We start from the raw sequence: 25,081 nt of genomic DNA, 5'->3' as shown, positions 1-25,081 counted from the left end.
AGCTGCTTTCTGTCTGGGCTTTCTTTTATTGTAGGAGCATAACTGGTAGCAGTGATTTTTAAAACCTGTTCTCTGCTTCTTCCCCCACAAGCCTGATTGTCACCTCCACCTCCATCTGCGATGGGCAGACAATCCCTACGTGTCAGGCACAGTGCACACCAAGGACACTGCACCAGGGCTCATCATGGGGGCAGGTAAGTGCATGGCATTGCTTTTTAAGACCTGAAATGTGGCAGGAGTTCTTTGTAGATCTAGCCTTTGGAATTGTAAGGATACCATGCTGTAAACATTGCCAAAATAAGGCTTTCCGGTAGAATAATCCTTTATGATCAAACAATCCAATATATAAGTTAATGAAAAGCCCAGAGTTATGTCTTCCCAGACAGATCTCTATCAGTCACCTGGGTACATCATGCTCTACTCTGCTGTGCAGTACCTCCTTCCCCATTAATGCACTGTGGTGGTGTGATGGTGGCTGAAGGACACGTCCTGCATTCTTTTTCTCTGGAAGTGTCGTGTAGGCCCTCCAGCATCATGAATAACACAGAAAAACTGATGGAAACAGTGGTCAATCCTTTGTTCTTTAAGCCTGGATACAGATATGATTTGTCTTGTAATTTTTATTAATTCCTTTCTGCCTAAAGAGAGAGGAATTGAAAGAGGCAAATGTGTCACTATACTGGGAACAATGCTGGTTGTGGCTTCTCCATTATAACTTACATATGGAGTTATGACAGTATGAAATGGAATTTAATAAAGGAAATTCCATTCCATTCCATTCTCATAAAGAAAAATATTCACATAACTTTACAGTTTTGCTTTGTATCTTTGTTATCCATCTATTCATTTTATTTAATCTTCTGTTTCTTTGTTTCAAAATTGTCTAAATTGTTCAAAATTGTCTAAATGTTAACAATGCTATGAGCTTTTAAAAATTATTTTATTTTATTCTTACGTTATGAATAATGTTTAGGTGAAATGTACACATGTAGGCTTCTCTTTTCATAAAAGTACATCTGTTTTCAATGAATTATGGCTTCTACTTTATCTTACACTAGTCTCTGACAAACAGTTTATTAAGTTGAAAGTTTCCTGAGAATGTCAAGGTGAGATTATTTGGTGCTTAAAGAGAATGATAGCTGCCAGTACTGGTAATTTTCAATATAACTGAAGATTTCAAGTTCTTCTGTAATTTAAAGGGAGGTCAAAGTATTTTACTGGAGACAGATCTACCTGATGAAATGCTGTGTTTTTATTGGTACAAATGAGACTAAGAATTTATGCAATGCCCTTTTAGATAGATTCCTAATATGTGTTCAGGCCAAACTTTATTGATTCAAATGTTAAAAAAATATCTCCCATTTCAAATGTCTTCTTTTTTCATGGAAGCGCTCAAAATGTAGGGTCTTAATTTTAGCCTCATCATGTCATGCTTAAATGCCTTCCAGTAGCAAATTAATCAGTGAGATTTAATTATTCCATTATTCCTTTTGCATTTTTCTTTCCCTTTGCACTGTAATCTGATGTGTTGAACATATATTTGTTGAGATGTTGGGTTATTTTCTTTTGTTTGGGGTTTGTAGATGTTTTTTAAGTGCACTGTTCTCCCAGACCACATTAGGGAGGGCAGGTTGTAGAAGAGTATTTTGCCCTTAATTCCCTTCTAGAATGGGGTGACATTTTATCACTGTGACATTGTCTTACTCTGACAGGTAGAGAACTTGTCAACAGCTTTCCTCAATGTGATCAGGAGGGAATGGTTTTGATAACATCCTGATATCATGAAGAACTGAACTAATATGTCAAATTTGACTTGCTTGTGGAGCAAGCAGTAATGTAGTGGGAATGGTAGAAGGCACCCTTGCTCAGTTGCAAGCCACCTTGCTGTTAGCTACCTAAAAATCTGAGTGCAAGAGAGTGTAGTGTGTCCTTTCTGGTAGAAGAAAAGCTTCTGTATCTGAAAACAGAGCAAAGGGGGGATATATTTTGGAGCCTTAAAAATACTATAGAGCAACTGCATCCCCTTGCCAAAAGATGACCTGAATCAACTCTGATTTTGACTTGCATTTACATTATTTGGATGCCCAGGTCATCTGGATTCAGTGCATGTGTTCAGTCTTATCTGGAAAACCTGATACCCTTGTAAACTTACACTTCTTATCAGAAATACTTTACATAGAGTGAGCTTGAATTTCCTTTGGCCTGATCCTTGAACTGATAATCCTATATGAATCAACATAAGTATGAGGTTCTTAGTAGATCCAGGAATCAGATTATTTGGGCCACGTCACACACTATTGGAATTTTACTGTTAGATTTAGAGAGAGCACATCTTCTGGAAACGACTGAAGATGATAAGATCCGTGAATGTCAGTTGATCACAGCGTGTCTCCGAATCATCAGTGCCTTGTGTTGTAAAAAGCAAAATTATTCTTGGTGTGAAATAGGTAAATAATTGCCAACAGAGAGAGAGAATTATTAATACTCTGGCAAAATACTGTACAATGACATTACTAATATAACTGTGCACAATTCTGGTAATCAATTTTCAGGATCAGTGAGCAGGTGCTAGGAAGGCCTCTTTGGCAGTTGATGGAAATAGAGAATATTTACAAGAAAACCCCCTTTAGCTGAAAAACTAAAGGACAATAAAGAATATGATTTTTTTTTTTCCTGGAAGTGTAACCACGGAGTAGAAATGAGTGATGCAAGCAAGTGGATAAGAACTGGAAATATGGTTCCTAAGCATAAGAACCCTATCGATCAAAAAGCAGGAAAAAAATCCCTTTAAAAATGAATTTTGGCTTCTTTCTAGGAAGCATATACGACACAGCTGCTTTTGGTAATGGAAAAACTATTCTGTGACTTAAGTACAGTTTTGATATGGAAAATTCTGGAAAGATCAGAGACTACTGAATATTGTTTTAATTTTAAAAAGGGAATAATTAACTGTTGAACTGCATTAACACCTAGAAAATTGGGAAAATTTCATATCTTTAATAAAATGTTAAAATTGCCTCTTTTTAAACTCATGTTTACAAATAAAAATACCACTCTGTTAAACTTGCATAAATAGTTCTCAGGAATTCATATTTTTAGCTTATATCGATATAAAAATTGTTCAGACAGAATATTAAATTTTGTAGCTGCATATGAAAGTGGTATTTTAAATAACTGCTTTGCTCTCTTTAAGAAATGCAATAGGATTTTGCATTTACATTTGATTTTTGTACATTTTAATCTTGGCAACAACTTCTATTTCTCACAGCATCAGCTATGAAATGTGTGTCAATTGATGTGTAAATTTTTACTATAAACTTGCTAAGGACTTTTCTATGAAAAATGTTTAGAGAAGTATAGCTTTTTCAGGTGCTAGTTTACAATAATTGCCTGCTTAGCTTCCAGTCCAGATGGCAAATCAAGCAAGCAGTAAATTCTGCACTTTTACACAAATTGAGGGAGTGCTGGAAAAGTTCTGTTTACTTTTTGTCATATAAGGGCCAAATATAATTGCATACATTGTGATGAATTTCTATCATTTTTCACAGAAGTAGCATACTAGGATGTCTCTATCAAAATAGGATAAGGGAACAGGGAGATGATTGAGTATTTCTGAGTACATTTTGGAGTGAACATCCTAAAATTCCTTTACATTTTTATTATGTTCCTCTATTCTGGTTCCCCACTTCCTCATCTGAACACATCTTCAGCTTGCCAGGCAAAACTGCGTGTCTGGGAGATTTAAATACAAATTGGTTGGATGTTCTATACTGTGACTACAAGATTGCAAACCATGAAATTTTAACATATTGTGCATGGCCCAAAGGTATGTTACAACTGTATTAATTACCAGTAATCCAGGCAAGGCACATCTCTTTTTTTGGAGTAGGTGTCTGCCTGTATGCTAAATTTAAGTGATTGGAAAAGATTTTCCATATTAGAAGGATTATCTAAGCATTGCATATGGACATTATTCCTTCTTATGGTAAACATGTCCAAAGTCACATATAAAACTATGGTAAACACAGCAATAACTAGCACTTAAAACATGTAAATGGATGGTAAATTTTAAATGAAGTAATCTCCCATATTTTTTGTGACCCAGTAAGAACCTGGAGCTGTATTGAGAGCTGTGTTTTTCACAGCTATACCACCTTTCCAGAGAACTTTGCTGGCCACCAGACATCACTGAACATTGCTTTCTTTTACATCCCTGTGCTACCAGCTGCTAAACTGTCATATGCAGAGTTACATAAGGCTTGGAAAAAAGCTGTGTTAGTGCCTCTTTATTCTAGTTATTGGTACTACCACCCCTGCAAGGATGAAACACACGATTTTATGCAGTTACTTTAAATCAGTCTTGACTCAGGACAAGTGGAAAAGAAAAAGATTTCATGTACCCCAAAACACAGTTTGAAAAGGTTTCTAAGAATGCAAGTAACGGAAATGAAAAATTAATATTCTTAATTAAAAACTGAAAAAGGCAGGCCAAAATGGGGTTTTTCGCTTTCTGAATAGGAGCAGTGTCAGAACATAACAGCGGAGCAGACTGACTCAGGCAGAGTCAATCTAGCATAGTATCCTGGCTGTGTTGGTGGCAAAACCCTTTGGGAGAGTGTTTAAGGACAATTCAGGTGTATATGATTTCCCAGGCATTGAGAAGACACACAAATGAGTAATTTAGTTACAAATAGAATACAGAATATTGTAAGGCAAATTTGAGAAATTTCTGTATTACAAACAAAACTTGCTGAAACTGGATGGCAAACACTCTGTGTCATGTGTCAGAGGAGTTTTCAGGGCACTCAGATCAGAAGTTATGTTAGAATAGTAACATTTGTAGCTGTGACTAATATAGCTTTGGCATGGTTAAAGTCCAGCCAGCAACTAAGCATCACACAGCTCCTTGCTTACTTCCCCTCCAGAAGGAAGGAGAGGAGGGAATTGGGAGGGTAAAAGTGAGGAAACTCATGGATTGAGATAAGAGCAGCTTAAATAACTGAAATAAATAATAATAAATTGAAATGAAAAGAAAAAGGAAATAGAGAGATGAAATGCAAGAAAAAGAAGTGATATAAATGAAAACAGCTGCTCACCTCCAACCACCTGGTGCCCAGCCTGTCCTGGAGCAATGCCCCTGCACCAAACTTCTCCCCCAGTTTGAGCTGAACATGCTGACACGTGGCCTGGAATATCCCCAGGTCAGCTGGGGTAATTTGTCCTAGCTGTGCCCATTTCCAATTCCTTGTGCCCCCCTCTCTCCTCACTGATGGAGTGGGCTGAGGAGCAGAAAAGGCCTTGACTCTGTAAGCATTGCCCAGCAGTACTGAAAATATCTTTATACTGTCATCAACACCCTTCTCAGTACAGGTCCAAAACACAGCCCTGTACCAGGTGCTGTGAAGAAAATTAACTCTGCCCCAACCCAAAACAGCACATGCCGGCAGCTGATTACCCATTCCAGTTGCAGTTACTTTTTCAGTATGAACCTGAGTTTCCTTCAGTGTATTAGATTACATTTACTTGTTCCCCCCAAGATGGATTTTGTGATCTAACACACACCCACTAACAAGATAGAAAAGTTTCTGTGCTGTAGTGGCACACCTGAGGAGTTGCTGGAGATATTCACAGCTGCAATAAGAAGCACAGATTTTGGTGTGTCCCACCAAGAAAAGTAGCACACTGATATTTGGGGGGTGTGGTACAGTCCAAACACTTCCAGACATGGTGGGAATGGTACTTAAACATTGCTGGCTTCCACTCTTGGGCTGGGCATAATTGTTTCTTTGTGACCTTCTTGTGTCACTTGGTCACAATGTCAGATGTGCTCACATGTTACTGGGTGCCACACTTACCACAAATATGTTTTATAATTATCCTCAGATATGCCATGGAAAGGTCCAGAATTTCTCAGTTCTACTGAGCTAGCTGCTGTGGCTTTGCAGTTGTTTGTTTGCAGTGTTATTAATGTCAAGATTGTTTTGCATTTCATTTGATGTGAATTACAAGCAGCTGTTGTAAAGGGGTTTATGGGGTGCCATTACAAGCACTGTGTTAAGTTTGCTGGCTTATCCAGTAACACAACACCCTGCAAGGTAGCTAGAGCCTAAAATTATGTACTGTATTTTAAATCTCAAAAAGAAGAAAATGCTCCAAATCTTTGAAGTTATTTTTTATAAGAATATTGAAAAATAAAATTAAAACAATGTAACTTTTTAACTAGAGAAAACTCATAACTCTTGTGTCACATATGTTAAATAGAAGGGTTTGCTAATAAAAGTGGGGGGAGTTCATTTGGATCTTTGAAGGACTTGGTTTTATTCCAGTTCTATTTTTTCAGGCTAACAGCTGAAAGTGGCTTTTCTGTGGCTTTTGAATCTTACACATCACTATCTGTTCCTGTGGAACTTCCTTCTGTCTGTCACATGTCAGGTTTGGCTGCATGGGTGCTTCCCACTGCACTTTGCAGGAGCCTGCCTTTCTCCCCTGGTGCTGCAGCTTTCCTTCTTTTAGTCTTGCCTGCTTTTTCTTTCTTAATCCACTGATGCTCTTTTTCAGCAGGCCATGGGCTGTGGTACGCACAGAGCAAACTCCAACTGCACTGAGAAGTTTTATCCTTCCTTAGAGAAAAGTGGGATTTTGGGGTTTTTTTCCTGCTTGAAGACTTAATTTTACAAAGTTTGCAAAATTATAATATATCATTGTATGTCCCAAAAAATCTAGAAGTAGTGAAAATTACAGCCTTCATTAATGACACAATTAAACATTGTGTCAACAATCAGCAAGTCCTGCATGCAGCACTTCTGGGCTTCAACCCTTGGCCCATGGATGGTTTTCAAAGGTCAAAATCACTGAAGTCCTCTTTTCTCAAAGCAGTGTCCCAGATTCTATTCCTGTTGGCATCAGTTGTGGTTTAGGCAGGATGAAAAGGAATTATAACTGAGCCCACCAACTCCTTTTTGCTCTTTTACTAAGAAAAGACAGTAAAGGTAAAATCAGAACTAGGAGAAGTCATGTCTGTCTTTTAACAGAGCTGCAAGTACAGTGCTGTTGCTAATATCATTACTAAATCAGCTGGATAGAAAAGGTTTTTAATGAAGCACAAGTAGATGCTGTTTAGTTTACAGACTAATTTTCCATTAGCAAGGCAATTTACCACTGAATTTTTTAAAGTGCAGATCCCTAGCAATGCTCAAAATAAAGACCTACTCAGGCAAGTAGAATTCAGTAAGTAGTGAAAAGAGGTAGAATAAACAGCATTTATTCAGGAGTAAAACTAACACTGCATTCATTAAAGTTATCTGTGTAAAGAAGAGTGTAGACTGACAGTAGTATGTTAGATTCTAGCAAACAAATAAGTATTTCTGTTTTCAGCTGCCCTACAGAGAACATTCTGTGATTAACTTCAGTAGCACAAGGATATATCCATTTGCATGTGATAGAGCAGTGAAAAGTATAACAGAGGAAAGTAAGAATAGCAAAAGAAAAATATTTTGTATATGCAATTTATCAAATCTTCCTTCCCTTCCTTCAGCCCTGAGAAGGTGATTTCTCATTCATATCTCCTTCTAGTGATCAGATTAATCTTAAAGCTGTATTTGGGGAGAAAATATAACTGAATTAATGTGTGAAGCTTTCCTTTTGGAACTATTTCATTTGGTTATATTTATGGAAAAGGTTTTTCATCCAGAGGGTGATTGAGCTTTGGAACAGGCTCTCCAGGGAAAGATCACAGCATCAAGCCTGCATGAGTTCAAGAAGCATTTGGACAAGGCTCTCAGGCACATGGTGTAGTTCTTGGGGTGTCCTGTGCAGGGCCAGGAGTTGGATTCAATGATTTTGATGTGTCCCTTCCAACTCAAAATATTCTATGACCAGATAAATCTTTGCTGAATTATTGATAAATGTGCAGTGTGTTGGAAAGATGAAAACCAAAGAAAAGTCCAAGAATGGGAAGTGGCATCTTCTGAACTGTTAGATGCAATTTAAAGGAATTAACTGACTCCTATGAATTCCCTGATTCAATATAAGTATTCCAATTCTGTCCAGGATATATTTAGGGTTAAAAGATGTAGAGTTATCCTGTTAAAGAGTGGAGCACAGACACCCTTGATGGTCTGAATAGAGTGTGTATTTTGGGCAGTAGGCACTGTCGTTCTTGGGAAGGTTTCAGCACCAGTAACCACACTCTGCATAAACTGATCTGGTGTAGTGGTTAAAAACCAGCTATTCATATAACACACAAGTGAAATTTCGTAGTGCTAATCTAATCTCAAGTGTTTTCTTTCATCATCTCTTCTGCTTAAGAGGATCTGATAATTTTCATCTTATTTCTACTGTGAAAACATGAAAATCATATATTTAAGTCAAAATCCCCAGGAGGATATAATTTAGAGGGAATATTGTGCCATGAATGATTCTCCCCTAGAACACTAAACTGCCTGGTGGTTTAATAATTGCCTATTTGAAGTACTGCATGCTAAAAGATGGAGATCTCTGCATTTGGGACTGCATCTGCTATCATCTTCCCCAAGTTTAACACTTCTGTTAGCTTTGAATTCAGTTAACTGAATTCTCCTCAGTGCTATTTGTCAATATATTCAGCAGCTTTCTGCCTAATAGTTAGGTAAATCAAATAATTCTGCTTTCAATTCTTTTGTATTTACTCTTTTTCAAAAGACCTGTCCCCTCTTTTTGTGTTGCATATTTCACGTGATTCTAGTCTAGCTACCACTCCATCAAGTTTTAAAGATAAAATATTTCATTTTAACAGTTTGAGTTCAATGTGAATGACTTTACAGAATATGATTATGGTTAAAGCTTCTGAGTTTATGGATGTTTCATACTTACATCTTAAATACATGTTATTTCATAATAAATTTTCAGCATGCAACAACAAAACTAAAATGTTGCTCTGACTTCTGCATTTGTGTATTAGAATTAAGCCTCATTGTTTCCACCTATGGACAACCTACCAATGGAAAGGAAGACTTTGAAATTGTACATATGCATTTTTAAAGGATTTTGCTGGTTCTACCAGAAATGAAGTAAGCTTGTTCAATTGTGTTTAGTTCTTGCTCAGACCTGGAAACTTCTTACTCAGACTGGCATCAGGACTAGATACCATCTCTCTTGCTCATGGGAATCCTTGTTTTCTCCTCTTTTGTGACAGGTAACCTGGGGTCCCAGCTGGTTGAGTATAAAGAAGAGATGTACATAACATCTGACTGTGGGAACACGTGGCGTCAGGTAGGAGGCATAAATCATCAAAGGAAACTGGAAATAATTTAAATGTACCAAATGTGATGAATTATGTAATGCTTAACTAATCTTTAGAAACTCTTTTGAAGGAGATGGTATTATTATCTCCAGTTTGCTTGGGAACTAAGAGATTAAGAAGGTGATTTTCTAAGACTCAAATAGATCAGGCTGTCAGGTTCTCCTGAAGTTCAAATATTTTGGTCTCTTTAAAGATCCTGTAAGTATCTTATGCAAAAAAACATAGTGCCTGTTTAGTTTTTTAATAATTTAATCTTCCTATGCTAATGATGAAGTGGACTTGGAGATCTTCAGTACAAACATTCTGGGCTAAAACACATAGGTACAAGGGCAAAAATTCTTCTTCATGGTCTGAAAACTGTTACTAAGACATAAACTTTTTCTTCATTGAAAGTGAGACAGTGAAAAGACATTTGCAAAAAATAATAACATTTTTAAAGTCTTTTGGCATGATTTGATAAAATCAGGGACTACAAATACCAACATATTAAAAAGGGAACAGTAATATTGTAATGCTGTTTGAGTTCTGGATGGCTTTTTCTTCCACTGACTAGTTTCAGTTAAAGCCTTCACCTTTCTCATGTATTGTTTCCTAAGCTGCTCTGTCTCAGTGTGGTGGGTTTGCCCTGGCTTGATGCCAGGTGCCCACCAATCTCTCTCTGTCACTGCTCTCCTCAGCTGGACAGAGGAGGGAGAATATAGCAAAAAAGCTCATGGGTTGAGATAAGAACAGGGAGAAATTGGTCACCAATTACCATCACAGGCAAAACAGACCTGAGTTTTGCAATATTTATTTGATTGCCAATTAATAACAGAGTAGGATAGTGCGAAATTAATTCAATTCTTACAACAGCTTCTCCTTACCTCTCCCTTCATCATGGGCTCAACTTTACTCATTAATTCTCTACCTCCTCACCCTGAGCCACACAGGGGGGTGTGGAATGAGGGCTGTGGTCAGTTCAATACACGTATCTCTGTGTCTTGGTTTTAAAAGACAGAAGTCTGTGAAAGAAGGCAAAATCTCCTGTGAAATGGAAAAGGTAAAACCCTCCCTCCAAATTACCACAATTTCAAAATTAAAAGGCTCTCAGGCAAAGATATGGGAATGGGAATAACAGTATTTTACCAGGAGAAATACTAAATAAAAATAATAATAAAGAAAAAATGTAATTAGTACAAACAGAACTAGTGATGGAGTCAGAAACCTGACACCCTGAGGAGTCAGGGTGTTGGTAATAGTCCAGTTAAATGGTGGCTGTTCCTCCTGGAGTGGCAGATGAAATGCTGCTGAAGTGGTGATCTCTAGAAGGGTGTAGTTTTCTCTGAAGGTCTGGTAGTAGATGGACCTGGTCTTCCTCTGGGAATCCAGCGGGGAAGAGAGCTGCTTCTCTGGGAATCCAGCAGAGAACTGCTCTGGTGTCCCAAAAAATGCTGATTTTATGCAGGTAGGAATGCTTGGCTCCTCCCTCTGGGTGGAGCATCTCACAATGGGATGATGTAACTTTACCAGTCATGCAGTGAGTCATTCAATGGCCCATTAACAGAAGATATCTCCCCGGAGGAAGACATTGTTCTTGGAAGAGATAAGAAAACTGCCCAACCTCCAACAGATGGCAATAGAATACATGCTTATCTTACAAGCCAGGACACTCTGCTGCTCTTTCCTCCTCACAGGGAGGATTCCTCACACCCATCCCCTGCTGCAGTGTGGGGTCCCTCTCACAGGAGACAGCTTTCAGTGAACTTCTCCAACATGAGTCCTTTCATGGGCTGTAGTTCCCCACGAGTTCTCCAGAGCAGGTGCTTCCCATGCACTGCAGCCCATCAGGAACAGGCTGCTCCAGCTTGGGTCCCCTGTGGGATCATAAGTCCTACCAGCAAACCTGCTCCAACATTGGCTTCCTGTGGAGTCACAGCCTCCTTCAGGCTCCACTGTGGGGTCCTCCATGGGCTGCAGGTGGATCTCTGCTTCATCCTGGACCTCCATGGGCTGCTGGGCCACAGCTGCCTCACCATGGGCTGCTCGAGGGGCTGCAGGGGAACCTCTGCTCTGGCACTCGGAGCACCTCCTGCCCCTCCTTCTGCACTGACCTTGGTGTCTGCAGGGCCGTTCCCCAGGATAAAAAACAGCATCTTCAAAGGACCAAAGTGTTTTCAAAAATTAATTTGATTTCAGTTAAAATAGTGTTGTAGTGTTCAGCTGAAATAAAATTTTGTTATTTTCTTAGATCCATTAAGTGTGAAAATGTTCTCCATAGTGTTACTGAGCTTGGGGAATTTGATGTTAAAAGAGAAAAATGCAGACAGTTTCTTATATTGCTATGGTAGGATTCCATTAGTACTCCACAGAGTACTTTAAAAAGAAATGTGTTATTTTTGTAATGATAATGTCCTTTGATGTTTAAAAGATAAAATTTTATACCAAATTCCATCTTGAACTATAGCATACAATAAATAGGTGTTTAAATGCAAAAGCCTTCCAGGATCTACAGTGGGTACTGTGTTGTTTAATACTTCTTAGAGGCCTCTCATAATTTCTTGTCAGCATTTGCCAAAGTTTTATAGTTTTTCTGGGGTGAAAAATAAGAAGAAAAGAGGAATGAGATCAAATTCATGTTTTCACTGCTTTTTATTTGTAGAGACACACAGGTAAATGATATGTGTTGCAACTTGACCCTAAGGTGCCTAGTTATGCTGTAAAATCAACCACAAACTGATCCCTCATTGTGACAGTCAAAATGGCAAACAACATTGCTAGCTTTATTTTAATTGAAACTCCTATGAAGCCCTTGAAAGAGATTTCTCAATTCTAGTATCTGTGATCAGAACAAGACTGTAGATGATCTTATGTATTTCATGGCCTCACTGTGCACAATTAAACAATTGTTCCAGAGGACAGCAGCCCATTTCCTTTCTCTGCTGGAGTTCTTACAACAAAAGAGAAGGCTTCAATCAGGTGATACAGGAATTTAGATAATTCAGTAAATTGCAGGTCTTGTGAGCTGGTGAAACCCCATGCTTTGGCAAAGCACTTTGTCTGAGTTTAATTCTGCTTTAGAGACTTTGTGATTGTCATTAGTGAGGGTTTGGAACTTTTCTCACAAGCTCACATGATGTTGCTGAGCTGTGTACAAAGGAGAAGAGGAGCAGTCTGTGCTTGTGTATAGAGACAGAGAATGAGAAAAGCAAACATAAGAGACTTAGGGGAAAATGTAGTACAAGGAATTAATTAAACCTATCTTGACATAATAGCAGTATTAGTTCATAGACCCCTGGATTATAGGACTGTGGAGAAGGTCAAAGATCCTTTAATTCAATGGTGTCCTCTGAGATAGCATCAAACCTTCCATAGCTTGCATTTGATGTGGTCATATAAGGGTTCAGGGAGACTTACCTATAAACACCAGAGGGTTTTTTTACCTATAAAGAGTTCTTTACCTATAAAGCCAGAGTTCATAGACAGAAATGAATGCTTAAATAAGAGGTTTGGAAATTCAGTAAGTTCTGGTGATAAATAGAAATATCCAGGTAAAAAATCAGAAGGTTGGTGAGGAGGACTGTAAACACAAAGTGATGTGCAGGTGTCAAAATCCACATATATCATACTATTAATTTTTTGGCCCTCTGTGTTGGAGAAGTCAAACATTTGTGTTTAGATAACACAAGCCTGTGATGGAGGCACAGTATCAAACATGCTTGAGATCCCTGCCCTGCTGCTTCAAAGACCAAAGTAGAGTGGTAAATCACACCTGTGCAAACCCCTGGGCTGCATATCCTCCAGCATGGACTGAGCTCTGCACTGTCTGCATTCCCACTTGTATGTCTCTGCCCAGGTGCTGCTTCAGGGCTCCCCTGCTTGCCCAGGTAATGAGAATAAATTTGCATTTCATCTGTGGTTTTGTGGTCCTGCATTTGTGGTCCTGCATCCTGCCTGTGTCAGCTCACACAAAAAGCAAAACCAAGAAATGTTATTATAAATAACCACAATATCATTTGTGCAGGTTTCAGTTGTTCTTCTGCCTTTCTGTTGCATGACTGAGCTTGTTGGTATACCTTGAAACCATCACTCTTTGTTTGAGGAAAACTGAAAATTGTGGCTATGCACTGTAAATAGCAGTGCTTTAGGAGCTCTTTGGCAAGCACCTGAAACATCCACGCCATGAACTGGACTGTAGAAGAAAGGAATCTCACCTTGACATTATCATGAAATATGTGGGCTTAGAATCATAGAATCATAGAATCATTAAAGTTAGAAAAGACACTTAAGGTCATGAAGTCCAGCCATTAACTTAAGTGCCAAGTGGATCATGAAGATGCAGCCTAAGGTGAACTCATGTTTATTTTAAAGATTTCTCTGTCTATTATACCAGGAAAACAATATAATAAAATGGGTTAATGAACATGAAATATTAGGATACTCTTAAGTGCTAAGGATTACCTTATGTATACATGTGAGTGTTTTTAATTTTTTTAATACTGATTTCTGTTCACAATTCTGGTTGCAGATGTTATTTCAACAGCATCTGTTACAACACTGTACTTGAAATACAGCAAAGTATTTATACAGCAAAGAGCAAGAGAAAGGTCTGGATTTCAAAAAAAAAAAAAAAGGCATAAATAAAAGGAAAAAGTCAGCAATAATAAACCTTTCACATTTGATCTGCTACCAGAGTAGCTCTTGCAGCAACAAAATGTTCAGTTAAACTAATGAGGTTACACAGAAAGCCTTTTTGGATGTCTAGGAACTAAATCTAGATCTCTGGAGCTTTCGTCTGGTGGTTTTTTTGTTAGAATATTATTTATCTGTGTCAAATCCTTGTGTATCAAAGCAACTTGGAAAACCCTTGGCTAAGTGAGAATACATGTTTTCCTGCAGGCATCTTAGGAGATAGATAGTAACACTTCTAAACACAACAAAAAAGGATGTAATCCCAGCCTTTCAACCCTGAGAAGGTCTAACTGGCTCACTCTGTGTAGAAGAGCTTCTGTTTCCAGATTTAAATTTAGCAATAGATATCACTTGATGAAAGAAAAAAGTAATCTCAAGAATTTTTTATTCTTGCAAGTTCTTTATCGTGAAGTAAAATTGTATGGCATATATTTCTCTAGCACCACTTAAATATGCTCTCACTGATTTCATGGAGCTGTCCCAATTTCTTCCAAAAGATATGCTGGCCTGAAATAGCTGCTGAAGTGTTAGGATAGACATAGGAAGAAAAGGATTTAGAGAAGAAGCAAGAGGATAGAATAAAAGCTGATATTGTGATTGTAAAGCACAAAACATGCACAAAAAATAACATAAATAGATTATAAAAATCTTATTCTCTAGTGGCTGGCTACTAGTAAGGATCAGAATAGATTTATTGCCTGCTTTAGTTAGTGTAGAGATGAATATCAGAATTCATGGCCTACTGTGAGCTCACATATCTCATCTTCATAGGCCTGAACTTCATCTCTCACACTGGGAACACCTTTGCCTCGATCCTTTGCAAACTGTTTGTCTTGGGCTTTTTTTACCAGAAAGTAGAGATAAATATTTACTTTTGCGATGAACAGGCATGAAACTGTTCATTCATTTCAAGGTATTGAAGATTAAGGATTTTGTTTATAAAAAGTTTGAAGTGTGTGCAAGAAGAGCATGAAACAACAGCAGCATTAATATGCCTGTAATGTGTTCTCTGTGCTTTAGAGTGTGCTAAAGCAGGGTTATTAAAATGCTGTGTGAAGACCCACCATGCTGCTTTTCTGGGAAAGGCTGATTTGCATTAAGTGGTGCAGGTATCAGCTCCTTTATCTTACCTGCTGAAGCTATGGGAGACTTGGTGTCCCAGCACATCCTGTTGCATTTTGGTTTGAGGGAAAGTTCAAACAAAGTTTAGAGAGGGATCAAACTCTGCTTGCTTATCTGACTCCAGCTAATCTCATCCTTTTGAAGTGCATCTAAAATTAATGACTGTCCTTTACTGAATTCTCTTCTAAAATACGCAGCTGGGGGAATGAGTAGGTCAGACTATCAATGCCTCATATCAAAAGTTTTGCCTGCAAATTGGCAACTTCTGATCAAAAACTAATCAGACACTTTAAGCCCTAGGAATCACATAAAATATGTTCTTCCTGGATGAGAGGAAGACTGAGTTCTCAACCCAAATAAAATGCTCCCTATTTTTGAAGTAATTGTGAGTGTGCTGTAAGATATTTTCATCCCAGCTCCGGCTCAGTCCTTCTGAGAAATCCTCTAAATGTAGCATTTTGTTTTGCCAAAAAAAGAAAATAATTCAGTATTGTCAGTATTTTTTTATTTACAACGCAAAGTAAAGCTAACTTTTATTGTTTTCACCTTTGCTTTGTCAAAGCATATGGGAGACTGCATGTTTGTCTATAAGTGCTCAGTGTGTATAATTCTCATATATTGCTTGGCTTTATGTTAAATGAACTTACAGGGGTTAATAACAAAAGTAAATGCTGTCTTAAAACAGATTTTAGATGTAAAACAGGAAAGGTATCTATCTGTGCTTTTATTTTAGCACTGCTGATAACATCTAGAAAAGGATTTAAAATAATTTATGAAGTTTTAATCCTTTATACCATTAAATCAATATTACATGTATCTTGGTTCCAAACTCACAGTGGTCTCCATGGGACATCACATAATATTTGAACTTAAGCTCACTGACACTGGAAATGTGGAAAACATGCTTGCACCAATTATTCACATTCTGCACATTCTGGGGAATATGTAAGAAAGTCAAAGACAGGAGTACTTTTCCTTTTTTTCTTACAGTTAGACCACAAAGCATTTTATTTTGCAGGATACACAGAATATGGCAAACACCGAAGTGAGGTGATGGGTCACTTGGTGATATATAACAGGAAGGAAGGCAGAATGCATACTATGAGAAATATAAGCTTGGGCTAAAATCGCTTTAGGCAGTTTAATCTGACTGTGATTTGAACCTGAACATTTTCTGATTCACCTACTAAACTTTATTTTCTTTTACAGCTGTGAGAAATATAAGACTTAACCTGACTTTATGTCCTTTTCAGTTTGAAGTGTGGACATTATAAAACATAAGTCTATTAATTCCTGTTTGCTTGTTCATTTTATTTCAGCTGTTTTGTACGTTTCCTTATCTAGCCTTTCTTTGTCTGACTTGTAGGTCTTTGAAGAAGAGCACCACATCTTGTACTTGGACCATGGTGGAGTTATTGTGGCTATCAAAGACACTTCTATCCCTCTGAAAATACTCAAGTAATTCTACAGTCAATTAGAGTAGATCTGTTGTGTACTCAAGACCTCAGGCAAAGTTCAGAGTTTAAGATAAGCATTTCATTGTGATCATGTATGAAACGCAGATGGAATTCAACCTAATTTAACATTCGTTGAGTCAACCAAATGCAGTTGGATGTTTAATTTAAGATTATTTCATGGTGCTGAAGATACCATGGCATCATGCATTAATCATAATAAAATTTTCTTGCATCATTGTAGGCATTTTTTGCTTAAAAGACTGTTCTGGAATTCTACAGTAGATGCTGTGTTCAGCATAATTGTTTATCTGCTACTGGCTGGCACCAGCAGTACCTGTCAGTGATGCTCAGCATGTGCTGCATATGTGGCTTAGGTGTGCAGTCAGGAGAGTTCATTGATACTGAGAAATCTCTGTCCTCTCTAAGGGCCATAGGGAAATTGGAGAATAGCCCTGAGTTTCTCTGAAAGAGCAATTTAATGTAGAGTTTGGGAGCCAACAGGTGAAGGACTTACTTGCACTTATGTGCTGTGTTAATTTGGTGTGCCAGAATCACAGCTCATCTGAGATTTTCATGCACAAATTAACTGCAGTGTGCATACATCTTCTCATAGGTGACAGTACAGCAAATGGCCTTCTCAGCCCATTTGGCAGGAAAGGTTTGTTGCAAAGCAATTTGTTATAAAATACCAAGTTTTATACTGCATGAGAGTGCAGCAAAACATGGTAACCTTGTGTAATGGCACACAGAACTATAATCTTCAACATAAAAATATATCATTAAAAAAGACATTAAAAGACATAAAAAGACATCTTTATCGCTTGTGAATTGGCTCATTTTTGCAGAATTGTGTTATGTACATCAATAGGAGCTAGGCTCTGTACCTGGTTATCTGGACTGAAAGCCATCATTAACCTACTGTCCAAAAGACCTGAAGGAAATGTACAGAAAGAAGAGACTTTGACTTATAAGTTTTGGGATGCACATTTGAAATATGTTTTGAAATATGTTTTGCTGATTCCTCAGCATATTTTGCAAATGTTTAAGTGGATGGTAGCAACCATGAAGGTCCATCCTCATACTGGTGCCTGGAATTAGTGCACCTGCCATGTTTTAGCAGTTGGCCTCTCATGTTTCACTGGCCTCTGCTTAACAGGCCTGTATCTCAGAGACTACTAGAAAGAATAAAATGTGAACTAATTTGCTTTTGAATCTTCAAGGTAGCAAGATAATTTGTTGACAGAGCTCAGTTTTTAATCAACCTGAGGAATTTTATTTTTGTGGAAAATTTATTCCACCTTCTTATAAAAATATGAATCCCTGGATAAGTTGCTGAGAAGAAGATCACATTAATATCATGCACTGTCTAGGCACACTCTATTTTTTGATTGAAAATCTTAAGCTTTAGTAGTGAGGGGATTTTTAAAGTGCATTCTGCTTTGTATTCCAAAAGCTGTAAATGAAAGGTTTTTCTTCTTTTTTACAGGTTCAGCATAGATGAAGGCCAGACGTGGAGCACACATAATTTTACCAGCACTTCTGTCTTTGTAGATGGACTACTTAGTGAACCTGGAGATGAGACACTGGTCATGACGTAAGGTTTTGGTTCCACCTCTCTTTTCTTTTCTCTCTGTGTATGCATTTGCACAGATTTTCAGCTGTGCATGATGGTCCTTGAGTCAGTGGCTTTTGCTTCTCACAGTCACACGGACACTTACAGTAATGTCTGAACCTCCCTGGTATGTAACCTGTCTTTGAAATCATCTGACCGCAGTATTTCAGATTTTAAAGACTATGTCCAAATGAAATGTTGCAAAGTTACCACTGGGGAGAGTGGAATAATAGGACTGCTTTACAAATCTGAAAGATGCAAGAGGAAAAATAAGTATTTCCTCTGTTGGTTTTTTTGTTTTGGTTTGTTTTTTTTTTTTTGTTGTTTTTGTTTTGTACAGATTTCTAGTCAGACATCAAAAATGTTAAACATCTATTGTCTTCACAGTGTAAATAACTATAGTGTTGTCTTAGTAAACAGCACTGCAGTACTTGATGTAACCAAGCACTGTGCTATCAAATATTTGTTTTTATTCTGCACAGTGACAGACGCAGATGCTGTGAATAGAGTTAAAAATAACCAAATTCTGCAACTCAGAATTGTTTATCCTGTTTATCTGTGTATTTCCAAAGGATCAGGGACATCTGGATCTGAGCTGCACATTTTGCTCCATCTTTAGGATAAACGTTAGTATTTTAGAAGTGTCTGAGAGTAAAAAACACCTGTCCAGTCAGGGAGAAAGGCACATGCTGCCTGTAGCCAGAAAGGGGAATGCACTCAGGGCAATGCACACAGGTTGTTGTTTGTGCTCCTATTACAGCAGTTTGTGTGATTCTTTATATGGAGCTCAGTGTGCTCATGACAAGCTTTTTCTCCCAGGAGTTGCAAATAGAGCTGCCTTTGACATGTACCAGTAGCATTTTCCCCAGAGAAAAATAAATTAATAGCCCAGTGTATAAGGGATCCTCAGCAAAACAGAACTCCTACCCAATGTGCTTGAAAGCATTGTACCAAGCTCATAGCACTGCACAGAGGTGGGATTTGGTCTGTTGGTTGTTTTTCTCTTTCTTCACTGCCCCATTTATCCTCCATTATGCATCTATAACCTGACAAGAACAGTATTATCCCATCCTCTTCTCTCAAATACAGGTTTATTTATCATATATGCCACATGGAGACACTTATGCCTCTGAATGAGGGATTTCCATTGATTTTGGTAAAAGCAGAGGATCAAAAGCTTATCCTGAACTTTACTTACTGGCAGATAAAATGATGTGTGACTTTATGCTCTGGACTTGGGTTTTTTTTCCTTATTAAGTATCATTAAAAACAGTGATTCTGTGAAGATGTACTTAAATATCTGAATGGGAGAAAGAGCTCTTGTAAAACCTGATGCCTTTCTAAAATCATCTGTCTAAAATACGTAGAGCTGCAGCTAGATTTGGTACAGGAGCCCAAATTGACAACAAAAGCATCACATGACTTGTATATATCTAAAGGCACAGCAAGAGTCTGACTCTAATGTGTAATGCCAGGCTTGTAGGATCTTATTTTTAGCTAGTTTTACTGAGCATGGAGGGCATCAAACATTTAATAGCACAGACTGGCCCTGAAGACACATGCAAATTTCCTACTAGATTCTAAAGACAATGAGAAGAATAAACCTTCAGTATATGTTTCATTGTTGCCATTGTATCAACTTCCTTGTCTCTCCCACTGCTTTTGACTGTTTTAATTTCAGGGTGATGTTGTCAGCCCAGTGGTGCTCTGTCTGACTTTATGTCAAGACCTTTTGTCATTCTGTCTGGCTTAGTTCATTTTTTCTGAAAACTTATTCTTGTACTAAGTTATTGTGTTTGACTTAATCTACAGTGATTTGTTGCTTTTAAAAAATACACATTCCCTGGAAAAAAAAAAACAGAAATCCACTATGCCATCTTTTAATTTTGTTAGATAGAATTTTCTTCCAAGTAAGGTGAACTTGTAAATGGCAATTGAAATAAATTATTAGTGTCTTTCACCTTGAGGAATCCCCAGACCCATTGCCAAGGACCTAGTCTGATATATTTTCCTAGAGCTGGAATTTGATTTTCTTCCTTTGGTATGGAATGTGCTTGAACAAAGACTTTGAATAAAGAGTATTATGTCAAAATCTGCATAAATTAGGAGAGATAGCATAATTCTGAAGTGGGAAGGTAATAACTGAAAAAATGTGCAGCAAAATTAAGGAATAGACAGTATTTAATTTAAAGCTTCTAGAATAAAGTCACAAAAGAGTCATATAATATTTTACGTGTCCTGAAATTGACTGTTAAGGTAAAATCCTGGTTTCAGTTAAGTCAGTCTGTGTGTAAGAGACTTCTCATTCAACAGCATGGGATATGGACTGGACTTTTAAGTGTCTCACATTTGAATTCCAGTTCTGTCCTAATTTATCCAAAATCAAAGAATCATAAAATCACAGAATGGTTGGGTTGGAAGGGGCCTTTGAGACCATTTAGCTCCACTCCTCCTCTCATGGGCAGGGACACCTACTAGAATACATTGCTCAACGCCCCATCCAGCCTGGCTGAGAGCACTTCCAGGGATGGAGTATCCACATGTCCTCTGGACATGGTCCAACACCTCCACATCCTTCTCATGCTGGGGACCCCAGAGCTGGATGCAGCACTATGACTGGGGTCTCATGAAAGTTTACAGAGTGGCAGAATCCTCTCTCTTGCCCTGAGGAACACAGTGCTTTGGATGCAGCCCTGGATAAATTTGTCTTTCTGGGATGTGAGCACACGCTGCTGGCTCATGTTGAAATTCTTGTCAACCAACACACCCCCCTCCTTCTCATTAGGGCTGTCTTTAGTTAATTCTTCCACCCAGCCTGTATTTGTGCATGGGTTTGACCCAAACCAGGTGCAGGACCTTGAATCTGGCCTCGTTGAACTTGATGAATTTAACACAGGCCCACCTCTCAAGCCTGTCAAGGTATCTCTGGATGGCATCCCTTCCCTCCAGTGTGCCAACCACACGGCACAGTTCGGTGTCATTGGCAAACTCGCTGAGGGAGCCCTTGATCCCACTGTCCATGGCACTGACAATGTTTAAGAGCACTAATCCCAATACTGACCCCTTAGGAATGTCACTCATTACTGTTTTCCATTCCAAAATAAAGTGGTCTAGTAAGCTTTACTGAAGAAACAGAAAAATGTGAACCTAGTCTTCATTTCAGAAAGTTTTGTGTTTTCTCCAAAATACAGAGGAAAGCCAAATGTTAACTTGTCAAAAGTTTTCATAAAACTCAGTTGTCATCTGTCAGTCAACATTAATCTAAATCATTCATTGAAATCCCCTGCAGTATTCTAGATATGTACATAAAAATGCAAGGAAAATATATTTTATTCCATTGTGCTCTGCAAAAGAACTAGTTAAGGTTTTTAGGAGTTTTAGTGGTAAAATATTCAAAATCTTTAGGAAAATCATTCTTTTTTCAATCTGTCTAGATAGACTTCCATTTCTAAAGAGGCCTAGTTAGGAGTTTAGGAAAGATAAGAACTAAAGTATTCATAAATTTTAAGAAACTTGATCTGTGTAAAAATCAGCTTCTAAATGAGGAGCTCAAATCCAGTATTTATTGCTAAATAAATAAGTAAGTTTTGCTAAGAAATTATTTTCATCAAATTAGTGCATGGACTAGTAGTGTTTTTTTGTTCTAAATTTGTAACACTGAAAGTCATTGCAACCCAGTGTTATACTGAACAATTTTTTATAGTTGGAAAAATTACTTGCTAATACTGGATTGAGTAATGGCCTAACTCATTGCAAAAGGAAGAATTTTTGTGTGTCTGAAATATTGATGCTCCTCTTTAGAGGAAATAGTTAATGTAATGAAAGTTCCAAACCTGTTAAAAACACTTCTAAATCACATCTCAGTTTATGGGAGGGTTTAGCAAACCAGGTTTTTTAGATTGCAGTGTAAACCCAGTAGGCACAATAACCATACCCTTTTAAAAGGCCAATAAGAGGTTACATAAAAGAACTGCTTTTCTTTATGTCAGGTAGAATCAAAATCTTCCTTGTGGATAATTGTATTTTTTCCTGAGGGTTATTTTTTTGTATTGTCTCATAGAAAAAACAACTTTGGATGCTGCTGGGAACTTTATGACATCTCTGAACTCCTGCATACATATTTTGCTGTCTTGAATGCCCATTGTGTTCCATTTGAGTTCCTGGGTGATCATGGAAACAGAAAGATAATCTAATTTTAACTTACTCAAAACCAGGTGAATATTAATAGATGTTAGGTATTAGGTAGATATTTTGTAACTGTTGATTCTGCTAGGAGTGTCAACCTCACCTTTAAAAACCTCAATAACAGTCAACATTATGTGTCCTTTGTGGATCTTATTGTCACACATAACAGCACACTCCTTTTCCTGTTCTCTTTGAGTATCTTACTAGGTGAAGGTACTTCTATGTGTTTTGAAGTCTTCTCTACTGACTTTCTTATATTGCAACACCTATAAAAGGTAGATAAAGCCTCATTATGTTGGAGAATAGCTGATTTCTGAAGGCAAATTCTAGGTTTTCTTTTCGGCTAGTTAATGTCTTGAATGAGAATCATTGCTCAGTTATGAAATGGTTGTTTTGTTCTCTTCCTGAGAGGAAACATATCTGAGAGTAGATAGAGGAAATATGGTGAAAAAAAAGCATTGGAAAACCAAACTGCTTCTTCTATTCCAATCTAATCTAGATATCAGCTAATGCAGATGTACAGATCTCTGTTTAGCAGCAAGCCTAATGCTTTTGCTGTCACATCTGTGGACACAGATGTTAGCAGAGCAAGTCAAAGCACTGCAGTGTCACCACCAACTTGTGACCTTGGAGTCAAGACCTGGTACTGCCCTGGTCTCTCCCTCTGCTCAAAAGAAGTTTAGTGGGTAGTTTGTTTTTTAAATTTCTTTCCTTACAGTTTCACATTATAGTCAGAAGCACAGGAACAAGGTGCTTTCAGTGTCACTTTAAAGCCCATATTTAATACATTTTTAGGACAGATCTGTTAATATATTTGAGTAGGAGGAACTGAAAAGTTAGGAATCCATGTTCTGTAAGAATCTGTTATCACCCTGTCCCTATTTACTGTAGGAGAGGACAGAAAAGGGGGATGTGACTTTTTCATTCAGAATAGGCTTTGTGTAATTTTAAGTCCTTGTCACAGAGTGTCTGAAGCTTTTATCCTCTAACAATGCTTCCCTTTTAGTTTCTATTTCAAATAAATAATCATTACAAACTTAAACAACAGCTAAATTTTTTAACACTTTATTTACTTTTGGCTGGGGCCTTGAACTATATTTTGCTCTCAAAATGAAGGAGCCACAATTTAGATGACTGTAGTCTATTAGCTCTAACTGCTAGGTGAAGTCTGAATTAAGAATTTCTAATTATGATGAGACTTGCTTTTTAAATATATGAGTAGGAAAGAGAGTATTATCTAAAGAATGATAAAATTTTAAAAGATATCCTCAACAGTGTCATATGTTTCTCTTTAAACAATTTTGTTCACTGTCCACCTTGTATTTACTTTTGCATATGACATTAGGCTAGGTACTAAATCTGCAATGTTTTCCAAACAGCATACATATTAAAAGGTTGTTCTTGGACAGGAATTTATCAAATAGATGAGAAAAAATGTTGGATGTAATTAAACAAATTGTAATTCACAAATATCATGGAGCCACTGAACCCCTGGATGAAGTGAAAACACCCTCATTCTGCTTCTCCACAACACTTCTCAGAAACTAAGCATTCATTTCCGTTCTTTTTCCCCTAAAGAGCTAAAACCAAGATGTTTTGGCATTAAAGAATGAGTGGCAATTATTAGCTTATGGGACCAGGAAACAATGAAAAAACATATTTTGGTTCAATTTCAACTAAATTGTTTCCTCCATTCATTTTTCACTTTGGCAGCAAAAAAAAAAAAGAAAAAAAAAAAAAAAAAACCAAAAAAAAAACCAGCCCAACCAAGAAATCCTACTCTTCTCTTTAGTGTATTAAGTATATGCATGTGTTTGTAGTTTAAGACATTTAAATCATAAATGTCTCAGCATATTTGCACATGATCTCCTGTATACACAAGCACTTTTTATGTGCAGTTGCTTTATGTAGGCAGGTGTCTACTTTTGCACATGGAAGCATTCATCATTTCTGTAGTTACAATTTAGGAAGGCCACTGAAATGTGACCTCTGTTATGTTCTTTTGGAGAATTAGAAAAATATGTTGAATTATAATCTTGATGTGTAACAGACTGCAACTTGAATCTCACATTACTTTCATCCATTTTACCAGAAGGAGCCCTCTGGCTTATCTAGGTTTTTGTTGATTTTACAGTCCTACAGTGTAATGGAAGCAAGGACAACTGTTAGAAGGAAAGCTCATCTAATAAAGATTCACTTGTCATTTTCTCTTTTAAAAATAGTGGGCTTACATATCACTGTATAATATATTCATGGCTGTCACTGCCAACCTATATCCCTTTGGAAAGTCTTCCATTAATATTATTCCTGTGAGTTTAGGAGAGCACTACCTGTTGGCAGTGGTTATACTAAAGTACATCCTTCCATGCCACCATCTCATCACTTTACTCCTCAGCTAGGTAATTTCCACACAGATTTTGGCATATCTTGCTCTATGTTCAAAGACACTGTAATAATATGAACCACAACAGGCAGAACAAAAAGAAGATTGTCACACTTATTTGTTTTTTCAGGGATATTGTCATAATTTGTAGTAAAGGTCTACGTGAAGCAAAGACTCAGCTCTTTGAACTTACCATAAATTGACAAGAGACTTCTAACTAATCCTTTTATGTAGAAGATAACTGAGAAAGATGCTGTTTTTTTTAATGTAAATGGTCTTTGATATCTAGTGAACTGTAAGGTAGGTTGAATATTTAATCTGAAGTTGCAACTGTGTGATAAAATTTAGCAGAGAGGTCTGAGAGTTAAAAAATA

General features: G+C 37.5%; 1 protein-coding gene across 9 annotated transcripts in view; it reads left to right on the top strand.

Moving 5' to 3' along the window:
• The window catches only part of SORCS2 (sortilin related VPS10 domain containing receptor 2), a 533,588-nt gene that overhangs the window by 457,912 nt on the left and 50,595 nt on the right, over positions 1-25,081 (top strand). For all 9 annotated transcript variants that reach the window (XM_030270687.4, XM_030270686.4, XM_030270685.4 and 6 more), the window contains exons 11-14: positions 92-194; positions 9,173-9,249; positions 16,437-16,528; positions 18,014-18,121. In XM_030270687.4, coding sequence (XP_030126547.4) covers positions 92-194; positions 9,173-9,249; positions 16,437-16,528; positions 18,014-18,121 — 380 coding nt within the window. The remainder of the gene's footprint in view (positions 1-91; positions 195-9,172; positions 9,250-16,436; positions 16,529-18,013; positions 18,122-25,081) is intronic.

This window comes from Taeniopygia guttata, chromosome 4, assembly GCF_048771995.1.
Source record: "Taeniopygia guttata chromosome 4, bTaeGut7.mat, whole genome shotgun sequence".
In the NCBI taxonomy this organism is placed as follows: Eukaryota; Metazoa; Chordata; class Aves; order Passeriformes; family Estrildidae; genus Taeniopygia; species Taeniopygia guttata.
This window is presented reverse-complemented; position numbering and strand designations above follow the sequence as displayed.